The sequence below is a fragment of the Ictalurus punctatus genome, chromosome 5, assembly GCF_001660625.3.
Source record: "Ictalurus punctatus breed USDA103 chromosome 5, Coco_2.0, whole genome shotgun sequence".
Taxonomy (NCBI): Eukaryota; Metazoa; Chordata; class Actinopteri; order Siluriformes; family Ictaluridae; genus Ictalurus; species Ictalurus punctatus.
Window position 1 is genome coordinate 34353579 of NC_030420.2, and position 13732 is coordinate 34367310.

Consider the following 13732-nt stretch of genomic DNA (forward strand, 5'->3'; position numbering starts at 1 on the left):
TTGCGGGCGGTGTATCATTCGGGTCTGAATGCGTCAGAAAGTTGAAACAGGAAGTGCAAGTCGCGCTTCAGCAGCAGTTGGGAAAGAGTCGGACCGCCTCAGTGAATCATTTTGTGTGACTCGTTAGTCACAGTGTGGTCAGACGTCACGTACACGCCCGTACTGAAACTCTTACAGTACGCCTACAAGTAATTATGAACTCTTCATGAACTTGTATACAGTGGTGCTTGAAAGTTTGTGAACCCTGTAGAATTTTCTACTTTTCTGCATAAATGTGACCTCAAACATCATCAGGTTTACACACAAGTCCTAAAAGTAGATAAAGAGAACCCAGTTAAACAGACGAGACAAAGATATTATAGTCGGTGATTTATTTATTGGGGAAAATGATCCGATATTACACATCTGTGAGGGGTAGAAGTAGGAGTTCAAAAGTTTGAGGTCATATTGATGCAGAAATATAGAAAATTCTAAAGGGTTCACAAACTTTCAAGCACCACCGTGTACAAGTGCGTTATTTTGACACCGTTGCCGTTTTGTATTCAGACTCTGATGGTAAAACGTTGATGATAACACCGATGGTTTATTGCTGTTTTATTTTCACTGCAGCAGCTGAAAGTGGACTTGATTCAGCAGCTGGACTCTCAGCTGAACGAGTTTGTCGACTCTCTGATGGACGAATCTCACGGTTTGGGTTCTTCTTCTTCACTGTCCGGTTCCTCTCGTCCTCCGACGGACAAAGAGGGAACCAAACTCGGGTAATCTCAGTTTTCAAGCTTGTCTGCGTTGCCGGATTGGGTTTCATCTCTAACGCCGTACTTTTTCATCGCATTGTTAGCATTTTCATGCAAATCTCATGGATAATATCTATTCTACAAGCGATATTAACATAATCTCTGAAGGTTCCCTTAACGGTCCATTACTGCAGTCGTGAACATTACACCCCAGCGCTGTTGAATTCTTGATTCTGATTGGTTCGATGGTGTTAATTGCTCATTTTGTCTTGACTTCTGCATGATTTATGCGTGAGTGCATGATCATGCTTGTTTCTGATTGGCTGACGGGTGTGTCAATCCACTGAAATATATATAAGCTCGGATCTAAAATGCGCACCATGTTGGAATGTAACCATGACGAGGATGACTTGCTGCGCCGATGTCGATGCTTCTCGAACATTTTATCTGTCACGCTGTTAATAATGAGGAAAAAATACGCACTCCTTAACTAAGAAATTATCCGAGTCAGATAATGCTAGTCACGCTGTAACCGTAGCAACCACAGCATTAATCTTGTTGCAAAAGTTTCTATTATCATGTCCTTTTGTAAGAAAGTTAAACGTGTACAGCGCCTCCGTGTGGTTAAACCGCGCGTAGCAGGCGCGTAAGTCGTGTGATGTTCGTCGCGATGTTCTTCGTGATGTTCCTCACCTCCGTTTTGTGTCTCTCTGTCTCACTCTGCAGATCTTCTCACGGTCAGAATAAACAGTTTGTGGTCCGGCGCTCTTTGCTGGAGTAAGTAATGCTTTTGTTCTGATTCGCTGCAGCTCGGATATCAGATAAACAAGAAGTCATTATCGGACGGGAAGAATCCACTGAGCATGCTGTAGGAATGCCTAATTAAAGCCACTCGAGGATGAACATTACACTGTTGTGTCTCGAGCTTCTGGAGCTTCCGGAGCTTGGTTTTCTCTGACCAAAAAATTCTTTCAACTTCTTAAATCTGACACCAAGTATATGTATTTATCATTTATTATCAGACAAAGTCTGATCAATTCCAGGGTTCAATACTTTTGCAAGCCTCTGTAAAGACACACTTACATATATATATATATATATATATATATATATATATATATATATATATATATATATATTTTTTCTTGCTACAGCGAGCTGTTTGAGGTGAATCACATCCGTACAATTTATCACATGTTCATCGCCCTGCTCATCCTCTTCATCCTCAGTACGTTAGTTGTAGACTTCATCGATGAGGGACGGTAAGTTATTTATTTATTTATTTATTTATTTGTTTATTTATTTATCATGAAGCCTTGAGCACACAGGATGCAGTGCCGATATTTTAGTCATTACGTTAGCGCTTGTACAAATTTAATAAACAATTGTATTCAGTTGTTGGTTATGGATTATGTTGTAACGGATCGTCTCTTTGAGAGGAATAATTGATTACGGGAGAATGTAATGAGACCCTGACGCTGTTTACGTGAAGTGATTCCCATCGTGTTGATGTTTGACCCGAGCTCGTGTTTCTCTGCAGGTTGGTGCTGCACTTTGACCTGCTGGTGTTTGCGTTCGGTCAGTTTCCCCTGGTGGTCGTTTCGTGGATCTGCATGTTTGTTTCGGCGCTCGTTGTTCCGTTCGCGCTTCTTCGCTGGTGGGCCGGCGTTTGTTCCTCATCACACCATCGAACCTCGTACACGCTCATCGCCGTGACGCTGCTGCTGCTGTACCAAAGCGTCGGACTCGGCTTCCTGCCCACTTACATAGTGCTGAGAAACAGCCTTCCTCCCGCGTCCTGCTTCATCCTCATCCTCGAGCAGGTACTGAACTTTACCCTGGAGCTGAATCTCCTGAATCCCTTTTAACTTCCTGTTTCATCCTTGTTCTGAATCTCACGCTTCCGCTTGATATCAAGTTTACTGCTTCATTCTCACGCTGAATGTCCCGCCCAGTTTTTATACTATCTTTCCTATCGTCCTCGTGCTGAATCCTGAATTCATTCGTAATCTTGGTCGTGAATTTCCCACTCGTTGTTTATACGCCTGCTACATTACAGTGTACGCAAGAAAATCTCCCGCTTCCTTTTGTCTCCCATCTTCATCCACGTGGTTCATTTTGCGTGCCGTATTTACACCGAATCTCCCGCTTCGTTCTCATCTTTAATCTCCATCTTCACTCTCCTACTGAATTTCCTGTTTCCCTCCAGTTTCTCCCTGATTAAAGCCACTAGTACACCAAAAACCTCCAGGTGCTAGACCGGCAAATACATCATATAAAAATACTGTCCGACAGTAACGGGGTCTGACAGTAACGGGGTCTGACAGTAACGGGGTCTGACAGTAACGGTGTATCACAGTAACGGTGTCTGACAGTAACGGTGTATCACAGTAACGGGGTCTGACAGTAATGGGGTCTGACAGTAACGGGGTCTGACGGTAACGGGGTCTGACGGTAACGGGTTCTGACAGTAACGGTGTATCACAGTAACGGGGTCTGACAGTAACAGTGTCTGACAGTAACGGTGTATCACAGTAACGGGGTCTGACAGTAACGGTGTATCACAGTAACGGTGTATCACAGTAACGGGGTCTGACGGTAACGGGGTCTGACGGTAACGGGGTCTGACAGTAACGGGGTATCACGGTAACTGGGTATCACGGTAACGGGGTCTGACAGTAACGGGGTATCACGGTAACTGGGTATCACAGTAACGGTGTATCACAGTAACGGTGTATCACAGTAACGGGGTCTGACAGTAACGGTGTATCACAGTAACGGTGTATCACAGTAACGGGGTCTGACGGTAACGGGGTCTGACGGTAACGGGGTCTGACGGTAACGGGGTCTGACGGTAACTGGGTATCACGGTAACTGGGTATCACGGTAACGGGGTCTGACGGTAACGGGTTCTGACAGTAACGGGGTATCACAGTAACGGTGTATCACAGTAACGGGGTCTGACAGTAACGGTGTCTGACAGTAACGGTGTATCACAGTAACGGGGTCTGACAGTAACGGTGTATCACAGTAACGGGGTCTGACAGTAACGGGGTCTGACAGTAACTGGGTATCACAGTAACGGGGTCTGACGGTAACGGGGTCTGACGGTAACGGGTTCTGACAGTAACGGTGTATCACAGTAACGGTGTATCACAGTAACGGGGTCTGACAGTAACGGTGTCTGACAGTAACGGTGTATCACAGTAACGGGGTCTGACAGTAACGGTGTATCACAGTAACGGTGTATCACAGTAACGGTGTATCACAGTAACGGGGTCTGACGGTAACGGGGTCTGACGGTAACGGGGTCTGACAGTAACGGGGTATCACGGTAACTGGGTATCACGGTAACTGGGTATCACAGTAACGTGTATCACAGTAACAGGGTCTGACAGTAATGGTGTATCACAGTAACGGGGTCTGACAGTAACGGTGTATCACAGTAACGGTGTATCACAGTAACGGGGTCTGACGGTAACGGGGTCTGACGGTAACGGGGTCTGACGGTAACTGGGTATCACGGTAACTGGGTATCACGGTAACGGGGTCTGACGGTAACGGGGTCTGACGGTAACGGGTTCTGACAGTAACGGGGTATCACAGTAACGGGGTCTGACGGTAACTGGGTATCACGGTAACTGGGTCTGACGGTAACGGGTTCTGTTCGGTAACGGGGTCTGACAGTAACGGGGTCTGACAGTAACGGTGTATCACAGTAACGGTGTATCACAGTAACGGGGTCTGACAGTAACGGTGTATCACAGTAACGGGGTATCACAGTAACGGGGTCTGACAGTAACTGGGTATCACAGTAACGGGGTCTGACAGTAACGGTGTATCACAGTAACGGGGTCTGACAGTAACGGTGTATCACAGTAACGGGGTCTGACAGTAACGGTGTATCACAGTAACGGTGTCTGACAGTAACGGTGTATCACAGTAACGGTGTATCACAGTAACGGGGTCTGACAGTAACGGTGTATCACAGTAACGGTGTATCACAGTAACGGGGTCTGACAGTAACGGTGTATCACAGTAACGGTGTATCACAGTAACGGGGTCTGACGGTAACGGGGTCTGATGGTAACGGGGTCTGACGGTAACTGGGTATCACGGTAACTGGGTATCACGGTAACGGGGTCTGACGGTAACGGGTTCTGACAGTAACGGGGTATCACAGTAACGGTGTATCACAGTAACGGGGTCTGACAGTAACGGTGTCTGACAGTAACGGTGTATCACAGTAACGGGGTCTGACAGTAACGGGGTCTGACAGTAACTGGGTATCACAGTAACGGGGTCTGACGGTAACGGGGTCTGACGGTAACGGGTTCTGACAGTAACGGTGTATCACAGTAACGGTGTCTGACAGTAACGGTGTCTGACAGTAACGGTGTCTGACAGTAACGGTGTATCACAGTAACGGTGTATCACAGTAACGGGGTCTGACAGTAACGGTGTATCACAGTAACGGTGTATCACAGTAACGGTGTATCACAGTAACGGGGTCTGACGGTAACGGGGTCTGACGGTAACGGGGTCTGACAGTAACGGGGTATCACGGTAACTGGGTATCACGGTAACTGGGTATCACAGTAACGGTGTATCACAGTAACGGGGTCTGACAGTAACGGTGTATCACAGTAACGGGGTCTGACAGTAACGGTGTATCACAGTAACGGTGTATCACAGTAACGGGGTCTGACGGTAACGGGGTCTGACGGTAACGGGGTCTGACGGTAACTGGGTATCACGGTAACTGGGTATCACGGTAACGGGGTCTGACGGTAACGGGTTCTGACAGTAACGGGGTATCACAGTAACGGGGTCTGACGGTAACTGGGTATCACGGTAACTGGGTCTGACGGTAACGGGTTCTGACGGTAACGGGGTCTGACAGTAACGGGGTCTGACAGTAACGGTGTATCACAGTAACGGTGTATCACAGTAACGGTGTATCACAGTAACGGGGTATCACAGTAACGGGGTCTGACAGTAACGGTGTATCACAGTAACGGGGTCTGACAGTAACGGTGTATCACAGTAACGGGGTCTGACAGTAACGGTGTATCACAGTAACGGGGTCTGACAGTAACGGTGTATCACAGTAACGGTGTCTGACAGTAACGGTGTATCACAGTAACGGTGTATCACGGTAACGGGGTCTGACGGTAACGGTGTATCACAGTAACGGTGTATCACAGTAACGGTGTATCACAGTAACGGGGTCTGACAGTAACGGGGTCTGACAGTAACGGGGTCTGACGGTAACGGGGTCTGACGGTAACGGGGTCTGACGGTAATGGGTTCTGACAGTAACGGTGTATCACAGTAACGGGGTCTGACAGTAACTGGGTATCACAGTAACGGGGTCTGACGGTAACGGGGTCTGACAGTAACGGGGTATCACGGTAACTGGGTATCACAGTAACGGTGTATCACAGTAACGGTGTATCACAGTAACGGGGTCTGACAGTAACGGTGTATCACAGTAACAGTGTATCACAGTAACGGGGTCTGACAGTAACGGTGTATCACAGTAACGGGGTCTGACAGTAACGGTGTATCACAGTAACGGGGTCTGACGGTAACGGGGTCTGATGGTAACGGGGTCTGACGGTAACTGGGTATCACGGTAACTGGGTATCACGGTAACGGGGTCTGACGGTAACGGGTTCTGACAGTAACGGGGTATCACAGTAACGGTGTATCACAGTAACGGGGTCTGACAGTAACGGTGTCTGACAGTAACGGTGTATCACAGTAACGGGGTCTGACAGTAACGGTGTATCACAGTAACGGGGTCTGACAGTAACGGGGTCTGACAGTAACTGGGTATCACAGTAACGGGGTCTGACGGTAACGGGGTCTGACGGTAACGGGTTCTGACAGTAACGGTGTATCACAGTAACGGTGTATCACAGTAACGGGGTCTGACAGTAACGGTGTCTGACAGTAACGGTGTCTGACAGTAACGGTGTATCACAGTAACGGGGTCTGACAGTAACGGTGTATCACAGTAACGGTGTATCACAGTAACGGTGTATCACAGTAACGGGGTCTGACGGTAACGGGGTCTGACGGTAACGGGGTCTGACAGTAACGGGGTATCACGGTAACTGGGTATCACGGTAACTGGGTATCACAGTAACGGTGTATCACAGTAACGGGGTCTGACAGTAACGGTGTATCACAGTAACGGGGTCTGACAGTAACGGTGTATCACAGTAACGGTGTATCACGGTAACGGGGTCTGACGGTAACGGGGTCTGACGGTAACGGGGTCTGACGGTAACTGGGTATCACGGTAACTGGGTATCACGGTAACGGGGTCTGACGGTAACGGGTTCTGACAGTAACGGGGTATCACAGTAACGGGGTCTGACGGTAACTGGGTATCACGGTAACTGGGTCTGACGGTAACGGGTTCTGACGGTAACGGGGTCTGACAGTAACGGGGTCTGACAGTAACGGTGTATCACAGTAACGGTGTATCACAGTAACGGTGTATCACAGTAACGGGGTATCACAGTAACGGGGTCTGACAGTAACGGTGTATCACAGTAACGGGGTCTGACAGTAACGGTGTATCACAGTAACGGGGTCTGACAGTAACGGTGTATCACGGTAACGGTGTATCACGGTAACGGGGTCTGACGGTAACGGTGTATCACAGTAACGGTGTATCACAGTAACGGGGTCTGACAGTAACGGGGTCTGACAGTAACGGGGTCTGACGGTAACGGGGTCTGACGGTAATGGGTTCTGACAGTAACGGTGTATCACAGTAACGGGGTCTGACAGTAACTGGGTATCACAGTAACGGGGTCTGACGGTAACGGGGTCTGACAGTAACGGGGTATCACGGTAACTGGGTATCACAGTAACGGTGTATCACAGTAACGGGGTCTGACAGTAACGGTGTATCACAGTAACAGTGTATCACAGTAACGGGGTCTGACAGTAACGGTGTATCACAGTAACGGGGTCTGACAGTAACGGTGTATCACAGTAACGGTGTATCACAGTAACGGGGTCTGACGGTAACGGGGTCTGACAGTAACGAGGTATCACAGTAACGGGGTCTGACGGTAACTGGGTATCACGGTAACGGGTTCTGACGGTAACGGGTTCTGACGGTAACGGGTTCTGACGGTAACGGGGTCTGACAGTAACGGGGTCTGACAGTAACGGTGTATCACGGTAACGGTGTATCACAGTAACGGTGTATCACAGTAACGGGGTCTGACAGTAACGGTGTATCACAGTAACGGGGTCTGACAGTAACGGTGTATCACAGTAACGGGGTCTGACAGTAACGGTGTATCACAGTAACGGGGTCTGACAGTAACGGTGTATCACAGTAACGGGGTCTGACGGTAACGGTGTATCACAGTAACGGTGTATCACAGTAACGATGTATAGAGTAATGGTGTGTCTTGTGTGATTATTGTGATAGATTGATGATGTATTTTAGAGTTTGGGGATGTTTTCCTCTCACAGGTGCGTCTGTTGATGAAGGTTCATTCCTTTATCAGGGAGAATGTGCCGCGGTTGTGGTCTTCAGGCAAAGCTGGCTCAGGTAAGGACTGAATTTACGGCCGTGTTGGATCCACATGTTGTTTCCTGTTGACTTACGTCCAGTACTCTGCGATTCACTCAGCTTCAGTGGCCGTGCCGCATCTGAACTCGTACCTTTACTTCCTGTTTGCGCCCACTCTGATCTACAGAGAGAGATATCCCAGGCAAGACTGATGTGTACACACACACACACACACACACACACACACACACACACACACACAATTTCCTTCTGTTCTGTGGTTTGACTGACTTCATTTCTGTTGTCTGTGACCAACCTCATTTATTTTTCTGTGATTAGGAACCCGTGTGTACGCTGGAGTTACGTGGCCACCAAGTTATTACAGGTAGGTGCTATTGGAGTGTGTGTGTGTGTGTGTGTGTGTGTGTGTGTGTGTGGTTACCATAGAAGGTAATAAGTAAATTGTATTATTTGGTATTTAAATGTGTGTGAGTGTGTGTGTGTGAGAGAGAGAGAGTGTGTGTGTGATGGCCCTAACCTCTACCACTGTGTTATTGTTGCTGCAGGTGTTGGGGTGTTTGTTCTACGCATATTACGTGTTTGTGCGTCTCTGCATCCCTCAGTTTCGCAGCGTGAGCTCACAGCTGTTTGACCTCCGAGTGATGGTGCTCTGTATCTTCAACTCCATCCTCCCAGGTACACGTGTGTGCGCGCGTGTGTGTGTGTACCATAGAAGGTAATAAGTAAATAGTATTATTTGGTATTTAAATAAATTTGTATGTGTGTGTGTGTGTGTGTGTGTGTGTGTGTGTGTGTTCCTGCAGGAGCACTGATTCTCTTCTTGGCCTTCTTTGCCTTTCTGCATTGCTGGCTCAATGCATTTGCTGAAATGCTGCGCTTTGGAGACCGAATGTTTTATAGGGTCAGAAACACCTTTACAGACCATTACACACATTCACAGGCCATTACACACCATTACAGGCCATTACACACCTTTACAGACCATTACACACATTCACAGGCCATTACACACCATTACAGGCCATTACACACATTCACAGGACATTACACACCATTACAGGCCATTACACACCTTTACAGACCATTACATACATTCACAGGCCATTACACACCATTACAGGCCATTACACACCTTTACAGACCATTACACACCTTTACAAAATATGACACACAGTCCCAGGCCATTACAAACCTTTACAGACCATCACAAATCTTTACAGACCATTACACACTTCTACAGACCATTACAAACATTTACAGACCATTACACATCTTTAGATACCATTACAACTATTACAGTCCATTAGATGTGTTACAAGCCTTTACAGACCCTTTCAAGACGCTACAATCCATCAACATACTTTAGAACCCATTACAAACCTTTACCAAAACCATTACAGACTTTTACAAAACAGTACAGACCATCGCAAACCATTAAACATCATTACACACCATTCAGTGACCTTCACGAAGGTCTACAAATCACATACTCGCTAGACCGACTGAATGCATCGTTCTTTTGTTTATTACTGATTAATGACTGACGATCAAACCATGTGAAACCACAGGACTGGTGGAATTCAACATCATTTGCCAACTATTACCGCACGTGGAACGTTGTGGTGCACGACTGGCTGTATTACTACGTCTATCGGGACTTCCTGTGGGTGAGTTACATGATAAAAAGGTATCAGAATTTATATGGGGTATATAATATCTATTATTCATCCATTGTTCTGCTTCATGTCCACAGATGACGCAGAAACGTTTCCGAGCCACCGCCATGTTTGTTGTGTTCACCGTCTCCGCTGTGGTTCACGAGTACGTTCTGGCCGTGTGTTTCGGGTTCTTCTACCCCGTCCTCTTCTGTCTCTTCATGTGCTTCGGGAGTGAGAATCTCTTTAATATTTTACACATTTTATACCTATATACAGTGTGTGTGTGTGTGTGTGTGTGTGTGTGTGTGTGTGTAAATAGAAAGTTTGCTGAAGTTTTCCTGATGAACAATGTTCTGATCTTGCTGCTCGTGTGATGTTCAGTGATGTTCAACTTCATCCTTCACGACCGGAGGACTGGGCCGGTGTGGAACATCATCGTGTGGACGGCTCTGTTTCTGGGTTTAGCGGTTCTGCTGTGCCTTTACTCTCAGGAGTGGTACGCTCAGAAATACTGCCCCCTACAGGAGGTGAACACTACTACACCCTGCACTGCCTCTTATAAGCTGATATCGTATTATTATTATTATTATTATTATTATTATTATTATTATTATTATTATTGTTATTATTATGAATACTATATAAAAATACATATATAGATTATAATACGTTATTGTTTATCTTTATTTTCATATCTGAATCAAAACGGTCATGTTGGTATTTTTCAGCCTTCTTTCCTCGACTTGCTGAAGCCGCGATCGTGGACCTGCTACATCCAGAACAGCCGTGCTGCCCAAGACGTCTGATTGATTTATTTATTTTTACAACCTTTTTTTTCTTTTTTTTTTAAACGCTCTCTGCATTTTTGCACTATAGTCACGGGCACATCGAGTGACAATCATAAATTAAAGCTGCAGGCGGCGATGAACGGGCCCTCGCGCCCGGGTGCATGGTGGGGCTGCTCTGCTCTGCCAGGGGAATGCCATTCCATTTTTTTTTTTTAGCACTTTTTAGCAATTGTACGTTGTCAGGAGTGTATCACGATGTAAAACATGTAATTTCCTGCTGCCAGCAGGTGGCGCTATGACTGTAACTGAATCTTGGCATGTAGATGTCTTCAGGCCGGGACTTTTATCAAGCTTGTGTAGTTTGGAGCAGATTGGACATTGTATGTTTGACTTGTAACAGATTCCTGTTTCATGGTGAAACATCGAGTGTTACGAGACCGCCACGCCCACGCCGTGCAGCGCAAACTCGCACGCTTCGCAATTCAGCGAAGGATGTTAGAAGTCCATCGCAACCTTGCTACGGCTTCCTGATCCGGCCATGAACACGATTCCAATACGTCCTTCTTAAAGGATATCTGAAAATATGTATATCATAGACATTTGGCTTAAAAAGTGTTGATGTAGGGAGACTTTTGGGACTTCCTGTATAGTGTCACTTCCTGTAATGTAGATCTACACAAGATTTGTATTTTATGAACAGAGAATTTTGCAATTTTTAACATTTAATTAATAAAGTTTTAAGTGGCAGCAAATACAATTACGACCAAATTACCTTGAAAATGATTTATACCTTCTCTGCTTGATAACTTCCCTCATTTTCCAGTTTTAAAGGACACACACACACACACACACACACACACACACACACATACACATATACACACACACACACACACACACACACATATACACACACACACACACACACACACACATATATACACACACACACACACACACACACACACATATATACACACACACACACACACACACACACACACACACACACACACACACACACACTGTTTGTTGTCCAGAATGGCTGTGTGTTGATTAAGTGTCCTCTTTTCGACTTGGGGAGTCGTCCTTCTGGATCAGTTTGTTGCGGGTGTGTTTTGGATCTCCAGCTCTGACGTCACCTCCCCAGCATCCTGCTGTAAAAAGACTGCAGTATCCACCACCACCGCCTGCTGGAACATCTGTAACATCTGCGAACATTAAAGGACTGGACCTTCCTCGGGAAGTCGAGTGAATGTAAAAGTGTATGCTTTTTGAATTTGAGTGGAATGATACATGTATTACGGCAGTAACGGGCGTGGCGACGGGGTGAGAAGGTCAGCTGGGACTGAGGGTAGGTTCGTGGTGGTGTGTCTCAGGTGTGGCGTACCCGTGCGCGCCTGTGCGTTTATTTCTCTGTGTGTTTAGAGGGAAAACTGACCGATCTAATTGTAGTCACTTTTTTCAGCCCTTCTAAGTGCATTTGCGCAGGACTGAATTATTCTGTAGAGCAGACGTGTTCAACTGCGTGAAGGGATTTGCACGTGAGAGGGGAAATACCCCAAAACAAACAGGTAAAGGTCTGAATCAGACCCGACCACCGTCAAGCGTCCGGACTCCACGGACACGAATCCTCACCGAAGAACACCGAAAACATCTGTCTCTTTCATCATGAAGCAGCAGACGATCCGATCCACGTCCGATGTCTGGAGAACTGTTAGGATCCGATCCACGTCCGAAGTCTGGAGAACTGTTAGGATCCGATCCATGCCCGAAGTCGGGAGGACCGTTAGGATCCGATCCACGTCCGAAGTCTGGAGGACTGTTACGATCCGATCCGATCCATGCCCGAAGTCGGGAGGACCGTTAGGATCCGATCCATGCCCGAAGTCGGGAGGACTGTTTTTGTGCAGCTGTTAGACTGTAGAGTTTTATTCTGCTTAATTCTATTGATTTTTGTGTTTGTTTATTTTAGGAGTGTGGACCTGCGTCCCCTCTCTGGGGAAAGTTAATGGCTATGATTCCAACTCGCAATATCCGAGCGACAGAGCGAGACTTATCTGTTATACATGAAAAACACACAAAACACAACAACTGATGCATAAGAACTTTATTCAGACCTGTTAAACCTGTTAAAGCTGTTCTGATCTGTGTCTGATCTGTGTCTGATCTGTGTCTGATCTGTTTGATTTCCACTCTATGACAGAGCCGTATCTACACTTCTATCACCTCGTCCTGACACTGCTCCTTCTCCAGTGAGCCAGTCGTCCACATGTTTCTCACTTCGTCTGTCTCGTTCAGCAAGTTCTGTCTCCTTTGCACCCGGTATGGTCCCATTGTCTCCCAGCTGTGTCTCACTATCTCCCAGATCTCCTTCTCTTTCTTTATGCTATTTATCACGTTCATGAAGCTTTCTCTCTCGTAATTCCATCTTTTTGAGGCGCGCTCCCATTGCGCTCTCTCTTTCTCCCAGCTCTCCCTCTCTTTCTCCCTGATCTGTCTCTCTGTCTTCCTGCTCTCTCTCTCTTTCCTCCTGATCTCTCTCTCTTTCGCTCTGCTCGCCTCTGCTATTTTTACTCGTTCCTCAATCTCTGAGGTGGAAGCCTGGAGCAGACTGATGTGTTGCAGAAGCGCGGCGTTCCTCTCCTCCGCCTCTCGCACCTTCAGGTTTTCTTCCTCCTCCACCGTTATTGTCTGCGTTTCAGAATCCATCTGAGCTTCTCTCGCGGCGTTCCTCTCCTCCGCCTCTCGCAGCTTCAGGTTTTCTTCCTCCTCCAGCATTATTGTCTGCGTTTCGGCGTCCATCTGAGCTTCTCTCGCGGCGTTCCTCTCCTCCGCCTCTCGCACCTTCAGGTTTTCTTCCAACTCCAATGTTATTGTCTGCGTCTCGGCGTCCATCTGAGCACGAGACAGGCTTTCCATCTCAGCTTCTCTAGCCTCTTTCTCTCTCTGGAGCTGCTCTGTCTCCTCTTTAATCCGAGCCTG

At 46.9% G+C, this 13732-nt stretch overlaps 1 protein-coding gene across 4 annotated transcripts in view; it reads left to right on the forward strand.

Annotated features, from left to right (window-relative positions):
* The window catches only part of soat1 (sterol O-acyltransferase 1), a 15125-nt gene extending 3621 nt beyond the window's left edge, over window positions 1-11504 (forward strand). The window contains exons 4-16 of one of the 4 annotated variants that reach the window (XM_017468768.3): window positions 610-758; window positions 1461-1511; window positions 1889-1996; window positions 2275-2557; window positions 8241-8319; window positions 8401-8482; window positions 8620-8665; window positions 8847-8976; window positions 9105-9202; window positions 9870-9968; window positions 10055-10190; window positions 10341-10486; window positions 10688-11504. In XM_017468768.3, coding sequence (XP_017324257.1) covers window positions 610-758; window positions 1461-1511; window positions 1889-1996; window positions 2275-2557; window positions 8241-8319; window positions 8401-8482; window positions 8620-8665; window positions 8847-8976; window positions 9105-9202; window positions 9870-9968; window positions 10055-10190; window positions 10341-10486; window positions 10688-10765 — 1485 coding nt within the window. In that variant the 3' untranslated portion in view covers window positions 10766-11504. Of the gene's footprint in view, window positions 1-609; window positions 759-1460; window positions 1512-1888; window positions 1997-2274; window positions 2558-8240; window positions 8320-8400; window positions 8483-8619; window positions 8666-8846; window positions 8977-9104; window positions 9203-9869; window positions 9969-10054; window positions 10191-10278; window positions 10487-10687 lie in introns of those variants that run through there. The other 3 variants (XM_017468769.3, XM_047155763.2, XM_017468770.3) reach the window with 3 other exon arrangements.
* The last annotated feature ends 2228 nt before the right edge of the window (window positions 11505-13732 follow it).